Source organism: Cibotium barometz, chromosome 63, assembly GCF_041138505.1.
Source record: "Cibotium barometz isolate CiBa-2024 chromosome 63, ASM4113850v1, whole genome shotgun sequence".
Taxonomy (NCBI): Eukaryota; Viridiplantae; Streptophyta; class Polypodiopsida; order Cyatheales; family Cibotiaceae; genus Cibotium; species Cibotium barometz.
Window position 1 is genome coordinate 26,937,243 of NC_141108.1, and position 22,406 is coordinate 26,959,648.

Consider the following 22,406-nt stretch of genomic DNA (forward strand, 5'->3'; position numbering starts at 1 on the left):
CTCCCATATCTTGTGCACAAAATTTGCACAGCCAGTTTTCCGCTTGGACTCCACGAGCTCATTAAATGCTGCTGCGACATGGCTGATGTCGTTAGACTCTCTGTAATCTGTATTACTTGAGCATTCTTCACACAGTGATATGACAGCTTCATTTGTCTGCGAGGGATGAGAGCTCAAGCAATCTGTTGAGCTCCAGCCAGCTTCTTTGGAAAGGTCAGACATATCACTAGAAACAGTGCATTGTTCGGCTTCATGGGCAGGAAACTCAGACCTGTGACACTGATAGGTGACTTCTTCGAATCTTCCATACATGAGACCCTCTACTCTTGACGGGGACAATATCTCTGGTCTTGGTGAAGAGGGGGGGTTATCCTCCATGGGCACTTCAGATAGGATACTTGTCACTGGATCAAAGACACCGAACATGCCATCGTCACCTTCAGTGTCTAGGGCCTCACCATCACAACAGATCTCATCAATGGCGACCCCTGGCTTCCATTCTGGGACAAGTGCCAAGATTGCGGCATCAATCATTTCTGCAATCTTGGTGACATCTTGGTCTGTTAGATCCAGCTCAGCAACCATCTCACTCGCCACACACATTGCAGTGTCACTCTCCACATCAAACGGGAAATGAATGTTGCGAATCTGACCTGCATATGATCCCAATTCACAATCACAGTCAGCACCAATGCATGGAAACCAAAACTTAAACAAGATGTAAGCTGAAATTTTTTTTGGGAATCCTAATGAGGCTTAGTTCCTTTTACATGTTCTCAGCTACTACAGAGGCTCTCAATTGTAAAGTACCCGAAAGCTAGTGCACACGCAACAAGCTAAGCAGTAGAAATATATTTCATGACACCAATCATTGGTCCTGAGCTGTACTAAGGGCAAACTGCTGGGATGCAAGTTTCAATCTTAAGTAGGGCTGTCTAATAATTTTGATAAGATGCCAAAGCGTAGGGTTTTACATACAAGCTTGCCACACTGTCCTGGCTCATGCTCCAGAGCCTACTGGGCTGGTTGTCAATCTCCAACACCCTGTCCCAACCAATATAGATTGGCATTGTGATCTGATACCAATGCTTGGACAAAATTAAAACGAATCTGTGTGTGCCAGTCATACTTAGGTGGCTAAAGGAACCCTGGTCTGGGCCTACCCCAACTTAGCCACACAACCCATCAAAACAGATGTCCATGCACAGTGAAAGCTAATTCCCCTATCTTACTGGAGCTGCTCAGTCTGCCAGATAGTTTGAATTGGACGTCATCACAGCAATCGAACCAAAACAAACACACACTTCAAACTATGTTAGGAGGGATGTGAGGGCCTCACTAATCCTGGTCTTACAAAATGGCCAGACGTTAGGGAATGGACTAGCCCTAAACATATCGCCCACTTGCAATGATCATTCCAACTAAACGTTAACTGCAAGTGATCATTAAACAAAGGTTACCTTCAGATCCTGAAATTTGCAGTTTTAGAAATACATTATCGTCTTCCCTTCTTTTGCCATTTACCCTGAAATCCACACTCCTCGCACGGTCTTCTTTAGAGTGAGAAGGAGGCATAGGCTCAGCACATTGAGCTGACTTCAGATCCCCATTTTGACCTGACTTTAATTCTCCAACCGAGCAGGCACAACCATCAGTAGCGTCGTAAATGTATGCTGGTAGTGTCTCCTTCAGTACATAGCTTATCTGCACTGTTGCAGAAATTGCATGGGGCTCCTCAGCACTTAGTGCCATATTATCCATGCCATTAGCTTTTCGTATCATCCTGCCTAAATGTGGTAAGGACTCCACAGCTCCTCGACTACCCTCACATTGAAGAAAAGGATCCATTAGAAGCTCTCTAGCAGGAAGCCTCTTTGAGGCTGGTGCTAAGCATTTTTCTATGAATTGGCAAATTTCGGGATCCTTGACCTGCTTCAGGGCTTCTGGCCTTTTCCCCTGGCCAAAAGTTAGAGCAAACTCAGTACCCTCAGACGAAGAACAGTCATACACTAATGATGATTCACCAGACAGGGGGAACTTGATAGAGTAACTTTGTTTGCGTGGCACCTCTGCTTAGACAGAGAGCACATACCAGTATGACTTTCTTGTAGATTTGAGCAGCATTAGTACACTCGCTATATGGATATTCAGATGTAACCATCTCCAGAAGACACATCCCGAATGAATAGATGTCTACCAGCTCCGTATACTCCTCTTCGTAAAGCTCTGGAGCCATGAACTCAGGTGTGCCTGCAAACAGGAGATAACATCAGTAAAAAAGCAGGTACAAGACATAGAAACTCAGTAAATGTAGGGCCTCTTGCACCTATGACACTGCGAGCGTGAGCATGTTGGAGGATAGCTGCAAGGCCGAGATCTCCAATCTTGACCTCCCCTTGATTCCCATTGATAAATATATTATCGCATTTCAAATCACGATGGATAATGGGGGGATCATGGCTGTGCAAATAAAGCAAGCCTCGTAGAATCTGCCGTGACCATTTTTTCACGGCTTTGATGTCGACGTACTTGTGCCTTTTGCGGTATCTAAAACACAAGCCTAATAGTCAGGGCACATCCATCACCACTACATGACCAAGACTCAAGCTGCACTGGAGTTTTAGGGAGCTTACTGTCTCAGTGTCCCTGATGTGAAGATCTCCGTTATGAAATTAATCTTGTTTGCTTTCTTGTCTACCCATGAATGATAAAGCTTTATGATGTTCTTGTGCTTCAATGTTCTCAGCAGATGAACCTCCGAATACAGACGTTCCAAATCTTCCGGGGTTCGTAGCAGGACATCCTGCACTTGGTTCCAAGCCACCTCAATCCCATCCTCTTGATCAAAAGCTCTGTATCTATAATAGCATGTCAAGATCAAACATGGAGAAAGCATGCAACATGGATGGCGAACGAGGATTTGGATTAAACAGAAAAAGTGTGATTTATAGGATACACAGTCTTGAATGCTCCTTTGCCCAGCACTTCCTTGTACTATCCAACAAACATCAAGAAAAATAAATCAACCTCCATCCAGTAAACCAAGATTTTTCTATTAAAAAAACCCCTTAAGGCCAACAGTTCCAAAAAGAAAACACAATAGTAAGGAGAATAGATTAACATTAATCAATTGAAACCACAAGCAAACCCCCCACATGCAATGAGCACAGGTGCATACATACATACATGTGGTCAATCCACCACATGGCTCTTATGTCAGTGGGTTTTATGCCGTGTGTGTGTGTGTGTGTGTCTGTGTGTGTGTGTGTGTGTGTGTGTGTGTGTGCGCGCGCGCGCACGCGCTTTCTCTCTCATTAAGCAGAGGCTAAGAAGTAAAGGAATATGATAGAACATACAGACCATGGAAATCTTGTTCCAAAACCTGTTAGTTTGAAAGAATTTGTCATGGAAGAGTGAGAATGAGGAGTACCCGTCCATAGCGACGGGTGGGATCTATTTCCACATACTCGAAATCGCCAGCATCATCTTCCTTGATGCCTCCAAACTCGTCCAAGCAGAGAGCACTGCTGCCACATTTGTGAAGAGGCATTTTGACAGAGGAAAAATCTTCCTATAAAAAACCCTCTTCTAGAGCACAACTGTTGATCTGTGGTGGAAATGTCTCCGATTAGTGCTAAAGAGGTCAAGGCTAATATCATGCCTGCTTTTTTGGCACTAAATAAAAGCAATAGTTGCTGGACGTCCAATGAATCGCACACTTCAGAAAAACAGGCCACAAAGCGCTGCAAGCTGCAAGATCTCTCGAAGAAAACCTGCAGGATTTTGATGAAGATGAAGAAGAAAAATCCTGATCGCCTAATTTGATGCAGGAAAAGCAGCAAAATCAAATCGCCCACTGCCTTAAACCACCCAACTAAGGCTATGGAGGCAGGAAAATCAAACAAAACTGCAGAAAACCCTGACCTTAAAAAATTTCAGCACAAGAAAAGCAAAAACCAGCCGCCTACGCTGCCCAATGGAAGGCTTTCGATCTGATTCCAGTTTTCTAAAGCAACTGTAGGATCTTACAGCTCGCACAAACAGACACGAAAAAACAGGCAAAAGCGGAAAATGCAGGATTGTCCAGAACCAACAAATCTGCTAGATGGATCTTCGGGCAAGTCATGAACCTATAAAGAAAACTGTAGAGACGTAGAAAATAGAGAGAGAAATGCAAACAGAGAGTCTCTAGAGAGTGGAGAATGAGAGAGAGACGAAGGGGAGAGAGAGAGAGGGCGGGGATGAGAGAGAGAGAGACTGTGCGCCAACGTCTTTGTTATTTATTCTATACACAATACAACCAAAGCCCCTTATACTCACCCCCATCCCATGTTTGGTTAATCGACAACAAAGAATATGTCAACAAAATAAGATAAGGTCCCAATTTTGATGTTACTCAACAAGTCTCTCTCTCTCTCTCTCTGCGCATGCACAAGCCCTCGTGATGTTTCAATCCTATGTGAGGGAGATTGATATATATTCAAACACACACACATATACCCACGTCGCATAGCCCATGTTTCAATCCTATGTGAGGGAGATTGATATATATTCAAACACACACACACATATACCCACGTCGCATAGCCCTGATGGCATCGAACCCGGGTTCTCTCACTGGAACCCAATCGTTCTACCAACTCAGCTACGCGCCCGTGGGCTCGTGATGTTTCAATCCTATGAGGTCCAAGCTTGTTGTTGTCTTGGAAAAGTGTCTGTTTGATAAGGTTGCAGAGGAATATCGCATAGGGTTTCAATGGAATGCGATTCACATGCTTGGCTTCTATGGAGTGGAAAGAAGAACAAGGGGGATAGGGAAGGGCTACGTGCATTGACGACATTGGGTTGAGGCCCGCTTAGGGAGGTTAAATGTGGAACCCCACACGTGTACATAATGAAGGACCATGAGGGCAAAAGAGAGTGAGTAGTATTGGGTTAATTACTAGGGGGGAGGGGTCTCTGGATAGGGTTGTTTGTTGCAAAGGATTGGAGGCACGTGTATCATAGTTGTTGTGGGGCTTCTATATGAAAGGGACAATCCTCAATGTAGAAAGGGGTGAAGATGTTGTGGGGCTCATTTTAAATTTTCAGACTAATATACTTTAGTTTGAACTTAGCTAGGATACCTTTGTGTATTGTTTATAAACGGGTGAAGATGCTGTGGGGCTCCTTTTAATTTTTCAAACTAATACACTTTAGTTTGAACTTAGCTAGGATACCTTCGTGTATTATTTATAACGCCCATGACAACATGCATTAAATAATACACATTGAATAGTTTTAGGCGAATTATGCACAATGGTCTTATCCAAGAATCATCTTATCCTCTAGGACCCACATCAAGGCCTTTGGTCCAGTGTTAGAAGAAAACATTTTTCCCAACAAGTCAACATAAGAAGACGTCCTTGCCTTGATTGATTTTATCCAAAAAAAACTACACACCAATTGGTTTTATAAGTGTCAAGGGTTAATTTCAAGGCAAGCCAAGTTATTCATGAAAAATACACAAAAAGATGGTCTTGTAATGTTACTTTCGTCCGTTTAAAGTATTTTCCCCAATGTCATTCGGAATTAATTGGAGTTGTTGGCCCACCTTATTTGTTTCCCCTCTTCATTGAAGTAGAAAAGTCATCGACACAATCTTTCATGTCACTTCATATAACAAGTCACATTATTCCACATAAAGAAAAATGTATATCACATGAGATACATGCCAAAAGCATCACAAAACAAATGAGCCCATCTCACAGGTGTTCCACAAACTTATGAGAGAACACCCCTTTTCATCTGAATTTCCTTGTTAGCCTATGTTACCAAATAATGCTAATAAATGAGGCAAAAGTGATATCATTAATAAATTTTCTTTCTGAAGAAAAATTTCTGAAGGAAGTTGTGCTTATAAAAGACTCTAGGTGTACTTGTTGTTGCCATGCTTATGATAGGGGTAATCAAGGTAAACCTCTCCTATCAAAATAGCAATTACATTTGGAATTTAAAAATTTGTGTGGAAAAATGTATCTTTCATTACTCTCTCCTCTTTGCTTGAAATAATGCTAGAACTTAATATTAAGCTCTTTAATTACTCTCTCCTCTTTGCTACAAATAAAGCTCTTTAATTACTCACCTCCCTTCTTTGCTTTTCAAATAATGTTGAAACTTAATATTAAACTCTTTCATTACTCACTCCCAATTCTTTGCTTCAAATAATTATCACGGGAGTGGGATTTTTTAGAATATTTTATCATGGAAGTAAATCCCATTCATTATGTGTGATGCATGGTTCATGTGTGAAGCATGGTAGTGAATGATTTCTATTTGTTAGAATTATTTTTGTGATTGATTCCAAAGTAATTATTGTGATCTAACATTGTGAACTATGTTGAGCATAGATCAGGAGTTCGAGACGACCAAGGTGGACTTTGGACAAGATTATCTACCCAAGCACATTTGTTCTAAATATTTAATTTTGTATGGTTTGGCCCATTGTACATATGGCATGGTTTATTCTTGATGAGATGCTTTAAAAGCATTGGACTAAGGTTCAATTTTATAAAAGCCCAATTTTGGAAAAGCTATGCTATTTATGGCTCCAAGGGCTAAATTTATTAATATGATTTAAATACCGCGTGTGGGAGTGGAGCCACACACGTCGGGGGGAGATTGCACCCAGTCTTGTGTTCTTTGATCTTTCATGTTCTTGATTTATGTTATGATGTTATGGTTTATTTCTTTTATTATTTAATTTGTGAAATAATCTAATCTACATGTACCATGGTCCTGTAACAATGGTATCAGAGCACGACAAATTCAAGTATTGAATTTGGGTCATGGAGAGTTGAAGAAAAATCAAAAAATTGATTTTTACTCAAAGGTTATTGGCTTGGAGCAAATTTGAAGGCTTTTCAACAAATTCAAAAATACTTGCACGGGAATAGTAGAATTTGCAGCAAGAGTACAAGGCTTTGGACAAGGACAAAATTTATCCAAAAATCCAAGAGGTAAAGAAGAGAAGGTCTGGAAGACCTTTGGGCAGAAGGTGGAAGACCTTTGGGCAAAAGAAGGTATGGTTATGTGAATTTTGTGGACCATTAGATCAAGGTTTGGATCAAGGGCTATGAAGAAAGCCACCCTTTTGAAGAAAACTACCCTTCTTCTCCCCCTTCTTCACCCAAAACCACCTTCCTCAATTCAAATCCTCTCCATAATGTATACTTATGGATGAAATCAGCTCTGCTCTCTCTGAGGAGATTGTGGGTCTCATCTCAGAATTGCTAACCTTGCTACATGGTCAATTTCCATATTGGAGGGCTCTTAAAATTTCTCCTCCTCTTCTCCAAAAATAATACTACGTTTAGTGGTTTACTTTTTCTTGAAGAGCCAAGAATTATTTATATATATATATATCCAATTGATTTTTTTTTTCCCTCTCTCTCCAAATCAAGGGGACGGCGACTACACGACTACGAGCCCTTTCATTTTTTCTTTTGCTTTCCCCATCCGAATCGCGCTGCTGCTCGGATTCCCGTTTGTGCGTCGTTTTATAGGCTGTGGGCAGCCCTTGTTTAGTTGAGAGAAGCTCTACAAAGCTTTTAATAAGCTTTTGAATAAACTCAATATAACACAAGGTATACACGCGCGCGCGCACACACAAAAGGAGCACGGCAGCAACGCTAAGCGCTGGTAGCTTGCTAGTTATGAAGCTTTTTACAAGCTTTAATATTTCAAGGCTTTACTAAGCTTTGAATTAAAGCTTAGTTATAAAGCTTTAAGAACCTTACTAAGACCGGATATTACACCCTTTTGGTAGTTGTGGGAGTCCTTTATACAAGCCTTAATATATATATACAAAAGAAGCTGGATTTATATAGCGTAGTTTACAGCCATGGGCAATGAAGTTTAATATTATTATTATTATTTTTCCTTCTCCTTTTAGCTACTCGACCAGCTTATAGCATTTTAAAAATATATAAAGATCAAACTTTTTCAAAAATATCCTATGCTCATGAGTAATCTTTATTTTCTTTTAAAAACTTAATGTATAAGCATTAAAGCTTTTTTTTTTAAAGGGGAAATAAGGCTCTAAAATTTAAAAATTATTGACTTTAAAATTTTTATTTTGTTTAAATATCTTGACGTTTTATTCTCACCTCACTAGTATATAGACTTGAGTTTGTTCATGTATGTGTGTATAAGCTTGATATATCAACCATTGCTATTTAGAGATTAAATTAAGGATTTCAAGACAAGCAACATGAGACTTTAAAAAGTTTTCTCGAGGTTTACTTTTTACAGAGTTCATCAAGGATTGTTATTTTTCATGAGTCAACCATGAGGACGACAACTTCTCTTTCGATCAAGAGGGCAATTCGCAACATCAAGGTATTTATGATAATCCAAGTAAGCCTAAAACTCATACTTATGCATTGTTCAACTTTCTAAAAATTCAAATATATTGGTCAAGATAGTGCAATGATTAATATGTACTTTCTATACGCGGAAGAAAATACATATTGGGTGAACTAACAATGATGCACATATATTTTTCGACTAATCACCGAAGAATGTATGTAACATATTGTTATTTCACATTCAACCTTTAAACACTAACACCTCATTTAAAACACTTTCTTCAAATTATTCTCTTTCTATTTTCAAATAAGATTAACTAGGTATCTGTGAGAGATACTTGTGTTGGTGTTTGTGAATAAATAGGCAACTAAGGTCAGTTGCAACCCGAACAAGAGGGAATGTTATGATAATTGATTTATTGGGTGATCCAATCAGTAATAAGAATATCTTAGGTGACCCAAGTGTGATTAATTTGGTTGTGAGTGAGTCCAACCAACTCTGACATGTGTGACACATGTAAGAAATATGTGAGTTTGATTATGAGTGAATCCAATCAACTCTTTTGAATTAATGAGGGTGACCCTAGTTGGTTGTGAGTGAGTCCAACCAGCTGTGAGACGTGTGAGACGTGTGGTATACTTTTGAATACGTGAGACGTGTGGTATACTTTTCAATATGTGAGACGCATATGAAAACATTGTGAGTGAATCCAATATACGAGTTTGATTGTGAGTGAATCCAATCAACTCTTTTGAATTAATTCTTGATAAGGGTGACCCTAGTTGGTTGTGAGTGAGTCCAACCAGCTGTGATACGTGTGAAACGTGTAGTATACTTTATGAATACGTGGATGCATATGAAAACATTGTGAGTAAATCCAATGTAGGAGTTTGATTGTGAGTGAGTCCGATCAACTCTAAGGCACGTGTGACGCATGTAAAGGTTCTATGAATTTGATCGTGAGTGAGTCCGATCAACTCTAAGGTACATGTGACACATGTAAAGGTTCTATGAATTTGATCGTGAGTGAGTCCGATCAACTCTAAGGTACGTGTGATGCATGTGAGGATATGTGGTAGTGAATCCACTTAAATACATAATGACATACTTTGTGAATACGTGTGATGTGTATGAAAACATTGTGAGTGAATCCAATGTGGGAACAATTATTGTGTTTGATCACTCGTGTTGTGTGCTGATAGATACAACCGAGGACGGTTGTCTTCTCAAATGGGAGGACTATCACGGGAGTAAGATTTTTCAGAATATTTTATCATGGGAGTGAATCCAATTAATTATGTGTGATGCATGGTTCATGTGTGAAGCATGGTAGTGAATGATTTCTATTTGTTAAAATTATTTTTGTGATTGATTCCAAAGTAATTGTGATCTAACATTGTGGACTATGTTGAGTATAGATCAGGAGTTTGAGATGACCAAGGTGGACATTGGACGAGATTATCTAGCCAAGCACATGTGTGCTAATATATTTAATTTTGTTATGGTTTGGGCCATTGTTCATATGTTGGGCAAGGTTTATTTTTGATGAGATGCTTTAAAAGCATTGGACTGAGGCAATTTTGGAAAAGCTATGCTATTTATGGCTCCAAGGATAATTTATTAATGTGATTTAAATACCACGTGTGGGAGTGGAGCCACACACGTCGGGGGGGAGATTGCACCCAGTCTTGTGTTCTTTGATCTTTCATGTTCTTGATTTATGCTATGATGTTATGGTTTATTTCTTTTATTATTTAATTTGTGGAATAGTCTAATCTCTATGTACCATGGTCCTGTAACAATAATGCTGAAACTCAATATTAAACTCTTTCATTGCTCACTCCCCCTTCTTTGCTTCAAATAATGCTAAAACTTAATATTAAACTCTTTCATTGCTCACTTCTCCTTCTTTGCTTCAAATAATGCTGAAACTTAATATTAAACTCTTTTATTACTCACTTCACCTTCTTTGCTTTAAATAATACTCGGCACTCACTCTGCCCGTATTTGAGGAAAGTATTAAATTCTTTCTTGATGTGCTTATTCAATCACTATCTCAATTCCCAATGAGCAAAATGCACACATGCCCACCTTGTTCCTTCTTTGCATGACACCTCTACCAAGATTGTGTGAACCATGCAATTTACACCTATAAATATTCCTGCATATGGCATCATAAAATAATAACAATAGTAATATAGATTCCATCTTTTTCTGCACCTCTACCAAGAGTGTGTGAGCCATGCAATTTACACCTCTACCAAGAGTGTGAGCCATGCAATTCACAATATATTCCTACATATAGCATTATAGAATTGCAATAGTAATATAGATTCCATCTTTTGTGCATCTCTACCAAGAGTATGTTAGCCATGCAATAGTAATATAGATTCCATCTTTTGTGCATCTCTACCACGAGTATGTTGGCCATGCAATTTACACCTGCAAATACTCATGCATATAATATCATAGAGAATAACTGTAATAGCAATATAGATCCCATCTTGTTATGCATCTCATATACCTTTTACTCTTTTTACTATCATCATTGATACAAACAAGTAATGTTTCATAGAAAAGTTAGAAATTCTATGGTAAACAATGCCATCATAGAGTGTTAATTCTCATGTGAAAGAAGTTAAGGCAAGTACAAATTGAGATGATTTTCCTTGTTTCCATGCATTGGATAAGGGATGTTATGACAAGAATTAACCTCTTTCAGTTTATAATAAATTTTAAGCATGAAACACATATGAGATTCTTTCACAAACAATGAATTTACTTATGTGGAACCATGTTAGAGTAGCTTCAAAATTATCTAACAAGAAGGGTCTTGGATTAGAAGTTTTCTTTCTTTGCCACCTCTCAAAAATATTCCTTTAAAACATGTTTATAGGTGTCACTAGTATATTTATATCACCATAAGATTACCATGCTTTTAATGGGATTTTTAATACAACTCATTGAGTTATAAGCTTACTAACTACAAAAGGTTAACTCACATACAAAATTGTGGATGCAACCACCTTAAGTACCATGACTTTTGATTACCATGCTTTTAATGGGATTTTTAATACAACTCATTGAGTTATAAGCTTACTAACTGCAAAGGTTAACTCACATACAAAATTGTGGATGCAACCACCTTAAGTACCATGACTTTTGAAAACCTACTTACATGAACTTCAATTTAATCTATGGTAGTATATTATGTATTACTTACTTTGCTTCAAGATATTGATATAGAGAATTCTACCTATTACTACAACCCAATAATTAACCCATAGCACATATATTACTTATTAATAAAGCCAAAAACTATTCCTATATACCCTACAAGTACTACACACCATGCATTCCTTTCATCCTTACTATCACAAATATACTCATTTCTACACCTTATCCTTTGTTACATATATATTCCTATCTATACTTAAGTTATTGCACATGTAAATGTAAATCACACATGCAAATTCAAATCACACCGTGACCTATAACCTTTTAAATATTCAATTCGTATATCTCTTAGCATTCTTTTTCCAAAACCTTCCAAATTTTCTTCAACTTATTCAAATGCACTAGAGTAGAGGGCTCAATCTTGTGCCTCCCTAAAAAACAACAGAAAACACCTTCAACTTATTCAAATGCACTAGAGTAGAGGGCCCAATCTTGTGCCTCCCTAAAAAACAACAGAAAACACCTTCAATTCATGCTAAATTTGTATTGGATTTTAATTCTGAGAGCATATATTTTTGCTGAGATTGTGCGATCTAGTTTCAAGGGGAAAAAAAGGTTTATGTATTTGGTTGTGTAAGGGGGTCCAGGTTAAGGGAACATGAAGGGCTAGAAAGCATCCACTTAAAGACCTATGAAAAGGTTAAAAAAGTCAACCAATGGAAATGCATGACGACATCTTTTTTATTTTGTCTAAAAATGTGCAGTATGGCTCTTTATTGGCCCCTTTACCCTAAACATGCAAATCGTGTATGGCTCTTTATTGGCCCCTTTACCCTAAACATGCAAATCGTGATTTCAACTTCACCCAAGAAATCAATCGCCTATCTCTTAGCATGTTAGCATGTGACTCCACTCATAGACTAATTATAAAGGAATGGGTGCATGGCATGTATCACCACATGGAAATGATCCATTTTATTATAAATTAGGTTAATAAAACATTATCTTAATGGTACAATATTTATATTATACACGTATTGACAATATTTGTGTGACTGAAGACTCTCCCAGCTTCTTTGCGGGCTCATCCCACGTGCGCCATGCTTTCTGTAGAGCGATTCGATTCCTGCAGGCTTATATTGTGGTTGAGATTTAAGATGGTGATTAAGAGCCAAAAACTAGTCCATTTCGTTGATCCTTAGGACTAGTGCTAGTTGACTTACCATATAATGTTGTGCTTTGCTTAATATTAATTATGAAGTTGATGTCGCACTGCGTGCATGCATGATCTGAGCTTCACATGGTAGTATTGGGTTTAGTGTGGTGTTTCATGGCACTTTGGGAACCGTGTAGGTCAATGCAGGCACGTGTGGGGTAGGAACTAGGTCCAGACTCCAAGGTGTGGGGTAGGAACTTTGGTCCCTTGGACCTGTATGTGTTAACATATCCTCTCTCTCTCTCTCATTGCTTAATGGTAGCTCGAACCATTTTTGGACAGCAAGCTGACTTCCATATCTTTGTAAGTTTGGGAAATAGCTTCACCTTTCCATTGGTATACCTTTCTGTTGTGCTAGTAGCGGATGTATAGATTTTTGTTTTCAAGTTTCAGCCAGTTGCTAGTTTATATTAATTCTTTCTTTTCTAAGCGGTGCTATTGCCCAACTAGTGTGTGTGTGTTTTATTTATCAAGATTTGCATATTGGTGACATCTTTATCCATGAACTTGCACCTACTCCTGGACCCTGGACCCTCAGGACGTGAGTGGATTTTATAGCACATAGACTACTAGATGGGTTCCCTCACCTTACTGAGGATGTAGATGTTTTACTTGATGTTGCCATGGCCAATGATGCACATGGGCTACTTGATGCTATCCCTCACATAGTTGAGGATGATGATGATGTTTTCTTTGATGTAGATGCAGCCATGGCCGATGATGCACATGGACTACTCATATCAATGAGGATGATACAATTATTATGATTCCTTGGGCACCTTGGAATAATGCCTTTTGATGCACTAGAAACACACATAAACAAGAGTTTTTTTTTTGTGCAAAATGAACACTAAAAGATAAGATCAAGCAGCCTTGCCTGTGAACAGTAAGAATATTGGTATTGCACTAAGCTCTACTTGTTGGGAGCATACTTAGTCTTGCGCTAGTGTGGTGCACTAGTTGCGGGGGACTTAGATCAAATCAAACACTAAAAATGGGGAGAAAAGAAGCACACATCTGGCATATTACATGTTGGCTTTGATGATCCAAATGCATCTATGCCTATTGCATGGAGTACATAGACGACTTGATGAACTTGAATGGTAAGTAATTGGCCAATTTTTATACATGAATTGTTGAATGGTAAGTAATTGGCCAATTCAAATACATCAATTGTTGAAGTATTGTCTTGAAATATGATGTCAATAAAAAAATGATATTAATATTGAAAGAATGAGGCATAACAGGGTCGGAGGAGATGCTCAATGAGGATACTACCAAGACGCCTGTAAGATGAGGTGAGAAGGCATAAAGTCCAAAGGAAGCCCAGCAAAGTCACAATCATGTCACCTGTAAGTCCAAAAATGAGGCATGAGGGCTAGAGGACTCTGTCTCACTGAGGATACTACTGAGATGCTTATAAGACCAAGTGACAAGGCATGAGGTCCGGAGGAAGCCCATTTGAAGATCCCTACTGAGTCGTCTATAAGTCCCAGATAAAGAGGCATGAAAGTCGGAGGAGAAAGATCAGTGAGATACCCTACTAAGACACCTGTAAGATTGATTGAGAAGGCATGAGGTGCAAAGGAAAAGTTCATTGAGGTCCCGACCGAGTTGCCTGTAAGGAAAAGAAAAAACAGAATACAAACCAAAATGAAAATGTTAAAAGTATAAGAAAATTATAGAGGAAAATGATGTAATGATTTCTAGAATGCAGTTACTTGTTGGGTATTGTAATTTCAGGACCCAAGGGAGGACTCAGTTTGTGGACTTTCAGAGATGAAGTTGACTTCTCAGACACATAGAGAGCAAAAGCAGGTGGCTACATCAACACACACGGTAGCACACTTGAGTGTCCATGGACGAGATATGTGGTTTTACATGATTATGTTGTATGACTTGAAATGGCTTGCATTATACTTTCTAGCAGTCACTTATTCACAAATTTTCATGATGTACGTGGCATTGATAGGAGATAGTGCACCCCCAATTAAACAAAGGGGAAAAGAGGTGTTGACTGTTGTGAACATCCCCTAGCATTTTGGCATTAGCTTGGGTGTGAACACTCCCTAGCATTATTATCATTAGCTTGATGTGACTTTGTGAATTACTTTCTCTCTAAGAGAAAACAATACACATATAGACACAAATGACCTACAAGCTATGAAATGAAATGGAAGAAAATTAATAATTGATATTCAACTTTTTTAATAGTAACAAAAGACAATGCTTCAAGCTTATGCAAAATTACATTTATTGTATTCTTAAGCAACTTGACAAGTGTGAAGCAAGCTTCCAACATATGTAGAGTCACATCTCACTACTAAATGATCCTAAGTACCTTGACTAGTGTGAAATAACCTTCCAACACATGCCAGGATATTTGTAATTTATTCTAAGTAACTTGCAAGTGTGAAGCAAGCTTCCAATACATGCCACATTACTAATACTGTATTCTAAGTAACTAATACATGCCACATTACTAATACTGTATTCTAAGTAACTTGCAAGTGTGAAGCAAAAGCTTCTAACACATGCTAAGCTCTATCCTAAGCAACTTGCAAGTGTGAATCCTTAAGCAACTTGAAAATGTGAAGCCAAAGCTTTCAACACGTCAAATTACTTCTTTTCTATCCTAAGAAACTAACATAATGGTAGTATGGAGATCAAAAGAAAGTATGGAGATAGGATGACAAAGGTGGGCACCCTACTACCATAACATAATGGTTGGATTTTTAATGTGAATTTGAGATTGATTTCTTTTTGTAGATTTTGAATATTATAAACCTTGCTCTAGGAGATGAGTGGAGAACAAAACTCTTCTCTCTTGGATTTGAGGGGCGAAGATTCATGGGTTAAGTTGGAGAGCCTTAAGTTGATTAGTATTAGTTGGGTGCCTATTGAAAAGAAGATGATGCGGTTGAGGGCTCTAAAGCCCTTAAGCAAATGCACGGCATCCCCGAATCCATAAATCCATTTTGATGTGAGTATTTATTGTATTCTTAAGGATTCCTTAGTGCAATTCTATTTGTTATATGTGTCATTTCTCTAATTGCTATTTTTTGTTAAGTTGGCTTTGTCAAGAAGTATTGCTTGAGATGATTGAAAAGCAAGCCAACTGATGGCTTCATGATTTAGTGGTCACGCAAGCCTCTAAACCTTTGGTGATACCACACCAATACAGTTTGTGTGAGTACTTTGAGGAGGTGACGATGGAAGGTCAAAAACATTTGTATGCATCCTTGAGGAAGACTAGGGTGAAATGCACGGATGTAAATCTAGATTACTACTACTTGATATAGTTGTATGCAGGCTTCTTTATATGTATTCTACATTTTATTAATTATAAACATAGCTTCAATATTTTTGATGCTTTGCTATTATGATGTGGTGGGATTTTTATTTTATGTGTCCTATGGGTAGATTTCTTTTGTTTCTAAAGTGTGAGTGTGCCATTGAGGAGTTGCCATTTCATTGCAAGGGGTGGATAGAGCCTTCCAACACACTAACTATATATGAGTTAGTGAATCCCATTGTGGTTGGGTATGCCAAAAGGGCAAGTGCTTGTGAGAGAGCAGGATGAACACAATGCTTTGAAGGGGACCGAACCTATCCATGATAACTCATTGGATGATTTGTCCTCATAAACAACATGCACCAGAGAAGGGAAGTAAATACATTGGACGTATTCTTATTTGTTTTCATGTTTTGTTTTACTATCATTGGTATGTGTCTTTATGTGTTCCATGTGTCTCTGAGTGCAAAGAGTAGTAGAGAAAATTGACGTGGTTGCTCAGCTAGACAGTCTATAGTGACTACATATTGTGTCATCTAAGCATTTTGCCTAGAGCCACGGTAGTTATCCATCTATTTTCCTTATCAAATGGTTTTGGTTGTGCAATGATCTTGTTGTGAACGTGTGCGTGCAATGATCTTGTTATGAAACATGTGCTTAGACTAGGTTATCTCACATTAGGTGACCATGTTGATGATGAGTCATTGGATGCTGATGCTGCGAGATGGGTGGGCAAGGTGATTTTAATTGTTTTGTGATAGTCTTCTTGATGATGTTGTCTACTCTTGTGGTATATAAGTAAACCTGACATGGCTGAGTTGTTACCTTATCAGGGCTTAGGATGACATCTTGCATATCGCTTGACTGTATCTTCATTCCTATGGTTAGTCCTAAGGCTGAATCATACGGGAGGTCACCTTGTATCTTTGGATGTTTTGATGGGGTTGGATTTTTCACTTGGGAAGAAAAATCTCGAGTTTGGAAAAATCCATAAATCTTTGTGTCATGCTGATAGTGGCATTAAACAACGTAGTGCTCAAGTCTGTCGGGTTGCTAATTTTGTGTTGCTAGATCTACTCATGGGGTGTAATATGAGAGAGCATGGAGGCATACCTACTTGAAACAAGCTCATAAAAGATCATGTTAGGTGTGGCAAATACCATGCTATCGGACACAGGCTAGCTAGTTGAGTTGGGACCGATCACAAGTATGTTTCCTTTTCAAATTTAGGGAGCATGTGGAAAAAATTTATCTTCTCCACTTCGTTGAGCTCCTTCTGTACAAGTGCCTCCAAGTTTGCTCCTTCTATACAAGTGCCTCCAAGTTTGCTCCTCGAGTAGGTCTGCCATCGTCCGACTCGATGAAATGTGTGGCATGCTATGGTCCAGGTCTGAAGAGTCACTCCTACAAAGTGCTCAAACTCGACATCAAAATTCTCATATTGAGGATTTGCATTCTCAATCTACTTCTAGACAGTGATGATAGCAGAGATGTCATCTAGACTGTTATCATCATATCGCCCAACTTGCGAATTGGAGTATTCACATATGAAAAACTCTGTGTTTTTCATGGCATGAGTATCTCTTTTTCCTTTTCCATGAGTTTTTCATGGTGCAAAAAACTTGAGTTTTTCACATGAATGTGATAAAAAAACTTCTTTTTATGAGTTTTCAAGCGTGATTATCTCTAGTTTTTAACACAGACATCTACATGAGTATCCCTGTTTTTTTTGCTACCCTTGGTTTTTCACACATGAAGAACTCTTTCACGGCATGAGTATCCTTTTTCTTGGAGTATCTTAAATTATTTTTTAAAAGTTTTTCACAATGTGAAAAACTTAAGTGGTTTTTCACATCATCAGCGTGAGTATCTCAAAAAAAAATTGAGTTTTTATAGTGGTTTTTTTATTTAGTTTATGAGAAGGGGGTGGTTTTGAATTTCAAATTAGTATGTAGATGAGGTTTTCCCAAAAAAGAAAGTGGAAAGCAAAAAAGTCAACATTTTATGACACCCACTTATACCCCTCTTACACATGTCATAAATGACACAAATGGAAATACTTCCCAACCCACTAGGCATCTTCTCATTGAATACACATTAGTCACTAATTAGTTGTAAAAATAGTGATTAATAATTAATCTAAGATTAATCCTTTCACTAAATTTTTTTCCTATGAAATGATTAAGAGGCTCTATTAGTCATTAATTACTAATTAATTCATATAATTAAGTTATCATTAGATTAAGCATTAAATTTAAGACATGTGTATTGCCTAATGTGTAAATTAATAAATAATTAGAGATTAATAAATCTTCAATTTAGGATCTTATCTTATGCATAATTATGTAAAAGAGAGCTAAATCCTTAATTTCATGAGTTTTATGGATTAATTTAGTGCATTATTTGAAAAGATGCAGGGGAGAAAGCTTGAGCTCTTACAAGCACACACACACTCACACAAACCCTAGAGGAAAACACACAAGGTGAGAGGATGAAAATTCTTCTTCCTCTTCACACAACAAAAGAGGTCTACAAAGAAGATTAAAGTGACTAACACATATAATAGAGTATATACAAGCGGTCCATAATGTGACCACGCTAAGTGGAGTGGGTAGGTGTAGACTAGTCGGTGTAGTCTAGCTGTAGAATCTCTGGCAAAGATATATCGGTGCCAGGTACCAAACCCACCAGTGATGTAAAAGTCAAACGGTCATGTAGGCGCCTCATGAGAGTCAACTCATGTTAAGCTTGACATCTCAACACTCCCCCTCAAGCTCAACTCCAGCTCACTCAGCATAGTTAAGCTTTTTTCGTGCAACCACATTTCCACTTACATCAACCCCAACAACATCTTTTTCAGCAGCATATACCACCTACTCATCTCATCAAATACAACATCCATGCTTACCCTCAAGTCACATGTAGCAGGATTATAGCATCTATATCCCTTTTGCTCAAGGGAATACCCAATAAACACACATTTTTTGCCTTTAGATCCAGCTTAGTACGCAACTCGTATGGCACATGCACATATGGAATACATCCAAAAACTTTCAAGTGAGACAAATCAGGTTTCTTGCCGCGGTAAACTTCACCTCTAGCATTACATCATGTATGGCAGCAGTAGGAGTCTCGTTCACGATATAAACTGCTATAGACATAACCTCATCCCAATAGCTATGCGGCATATTCTTCTTTGCCATCAATGCTCGGGCCATCTTTGCAATGTGCCTGTTTTTCCGTTCAGCAACTCCATTTTGCTGCAAAGTGTATCTACATGTAAATTATCTCTGAATGCCATTCTTTCGCAAGAATTTAGAGAACTCATTGAGAAGTATTCTCCCCCTCCATCCCCTATTTCAACAAAACCTGGTCTTTCAAGCCTCTTTATTTCCTTGAACCACTCACCATGACTTGTTATGTGATTTGAAGCACCTGAATCAACATACTATACATCATCCTTACATGCTACTATATCATTTCCAGACACATCATTAACTACATGTTGCATAACAAACAACCTCTCATTATCCTCATTATTTCTACTAGAGGACCTTTTTATTCCATCATTCGACATCTTGTCTGCAACACAAATTTACAAAAAAATAGCACTCTTGTTTGATCTGCACAAACTGCTGTATTCTCTGCCCCAACGGTACTATATTGCACCCAAACTGTCACAGCCAATGACCTCAACTACACTGCACCTAATGGCAACTTTAAGACCTCTTTGCAATACACACAATGTCTGCACAACCAATCACCCTTTCTACAGTTCCAAGAATAGAGTTCTACAGAGAATCGAAACTTACCCACAGTGCCCGTGAATGCTTGCGAACTGAAAAATGGAGGTCTAGATGCGTCAGAAATGCGATTTCGGCCCTGAAAAACTTCGTCCAATGAACAATGTAGTTGCCCTATATCTCTGCTCCGCGAAAAAAGCTCCTCAATCGGAGTTCATTTGCATGTGTCTCCCGAAGAGCTTCCAACAAGGGTGTAGTAGCCAACGCAAAGAGGGAAGAGTAGATGAAGCTCTTACCCTCGTACCGCTTCATGTGCTTCTCTTACTTATCATGAACCAGGCTTTGATACCATGAAAAGATGCAAGAGAGAAGAGAGCTTGAGCTCTTGCAAGCACACACACACTCACACAAACCCCTAAAAGAGAACACACAAGGTGAGAGGCTGAAAATTATTCTTCCTCTTCACACAACAAAAGAGGTCTAAAAAGAAGATTAAAGTGACTAACACACATAATAGAGTATATACAAGTGTTCCATAATGTAAACACGCTAAGTGGAGTGGGTAGGTGTGGACTAGTCTGTGTAGTGTGTAGTCCAACTATAGAATCTCTGGCGAAGATATATCGATGCTAGCTACCAAATCCGCCAATGATGTAAATGTCGAATGGTCATGCAGGTGCCTCGTGAACTCACGTTGAGCTTGACATCTCAACATTATTACATCAGATGCACTCTATGCACTCTTATTTTTTTCTAAACTCATTATCCCAAAAACCACTAAAATATCTATTTTTTGAGTTTTTTCACTCTTTATCTTCACTAACCACTCCTTTTTTTATTTTTTTTAAATGAATAAGCTAACTAAAATATATGATATCACTCAAATCTACTCAAATCCAACAAAAAACTCATTGAAAATGTAAAAATTAACATCTAAATTCTATGTTAAAAGTATAAAAGAGAGCCAAACTTTCACTAAAATGCTTCCCAATGCTTAATGTGATGCAAATGTTGCATAGATTAACCTATGTGGATGCTAAATGAACATTGATACCAATCTAAATACAACAACAACAACAACAAATTAGGTGAGAAATTGAGCAAAATCACGACAAATCTTCATCAAACCAACACTTTTTTGTGGAACTTCACTACTAGAGAGCATGGGGCAATAGATTATGCATAGATTTAAAGAAAAGCTAAGGGATTGCTCCCCCAACAGTGCCAAAAATGATATGGCCTATTTCGATCACTCTTAAAAATACATTCATAAGAGCTTATCTTTACAAGCTATAACTGTCGTATGGAGATCTTTCCAATGTGGTTGAGCTCGAGCACACTGCTTCAAGAGCTTCACACCTCCATGGATAATAGTTTTTCTCGCCATCTTCCAAGAGCACTGTCATACCACTACGTTAGACTACGGGTCCTCGTCCCTCCTCTCACCTCAAATCACTCACACACACTCACTAGCATGCATTAGAGAATGTAATTGGCAAGAGGATTAGCAATAGCAAGACCTTTTTTGCACAATGGGAGAGTATGTTGCATTATGAGAGAAAGTGATTTATATACAAGGTAGGGAACTCACACTTAAACTGTGGCCGATCAAGTGCCCAAGGCTCATAAGTAGCCTATTTCTTATACAACACTTAATCTTATAATACATGTGTGAAGCACATTCACAAGGAATCCATTCTAGCTTGTTTGCCACACACTCTTGGAGCAGAACCATTTCTCAGTGCTTGTCTACGTTGTAGATTTGGACACCGTTACTAGATCATGAATGCTTTTGGTGTCTTTGCCTTTGCTATTTGATGAAGAATTATAGTGGTAATTCATGTTAATCCCAAGTTGGGTTGAATTGGAATCGCCATAAGTATTCCATCAGGCCATTTCTGGGTGCCCATCCAAGTTTTAGATTTGGTCACCATTGCTTCATAGTTTAACTATACATACTTTTGGTGTCTTTGTCTTAGCTATTTGATATAGAATTATAGTGGAAACTCTTGTTAGCCCCAAATTGGGTTGTCGGATTCAGCTTAAGTTTTATTTCTTTGCATCTCTACAGTTACAATTGTAAATAGTGGAGGTGCACTACTACCCTCTTGCCAAATACACTCAAATCACCCCTAAAAACTTTCATATATCGGCAATTTGGAACACACAACATTATACATATTATCATATCTTCCCCTTGGTCCTTATTGTTTTACTCCCAAACATTGTCTATTGGCTCAATCACTACACCCTTCCCTTTGTTCCTTTGTGAAGTATCACTTGGGAAAAACGTATGCAAAAGATTCTCCTTGTTTGTAAATCTTCCTTGGAAAAAGTAGATATAACTTGTGGATTGAAGTTTATATTTGCACAATCATCCCTTTTTGGCATCTCATGTGTACATCAAATAGCTCTTTCAAGCTATGTAAGCGGCTCCAAAATAACCCCATCCATTTCAAGCTCTTATCTATTTGCAACAATCCAATGCTAATAGCCAAGTATTTGCACAATCATTTGGCCTCAAAACATATCATGCACAGGCATCCCAATGTCATGCATCTTTCATGTCATTGTATGGATCAATATATGTAGCTCTTGCAATTTGTAATACCAAAAGTTTTTCAAT

The 22,406-nt window shown here is 38.3% G+C and overlaps 1 protein-coding gene across 1 annotated transcript in view; it reads right to left on the reverse strand.

The window, feature by feature from the left end:
- The window catches only part of LOC147603895 (putative serine/threonine-protein kinase WNK9), a 5,165-nt gene extending 880 nt beyond the window's left edge, over nt 1-4,285 (reverse strand). Inside the window, exons 1-7 of the mRNA XM_086796058.1 lie at nt 3,431-4,285; nt 2,957-2,994; nt 2,634-2,858; nt 2,327-2,547; nt 2,093-2,250; nt 1,461-1,956; nt 1-653 (exon numbers count right to left, since the gene is read on the reverse strand). The exon at nt 1-653 is cut by the window's left edge and continues 880 nt beyond it. Coding sequence (XP_086652184.1) covers nt 1-653; nt 1,461-1,956; nt 2,093-2,250; nt 2,327-2,547; nt 2,634-2,858; nt 2,957-2,994; nt 3,431-3,550 — 1,911 coding nt within the window. The 5' untranslated portion in view covers nt 3,551-4,285. The remainder of the gene's footprint in view (nt 654-1,460; nt 1,957-2,092; nt 2,251-2,326; nt 2,548-2,633; nt 2,859-2,956; nt 2,995-3,430) is intronic.
- Between the last annotated feature and the right edge of the window lie 18,121 nt (nt 4,286-22,406).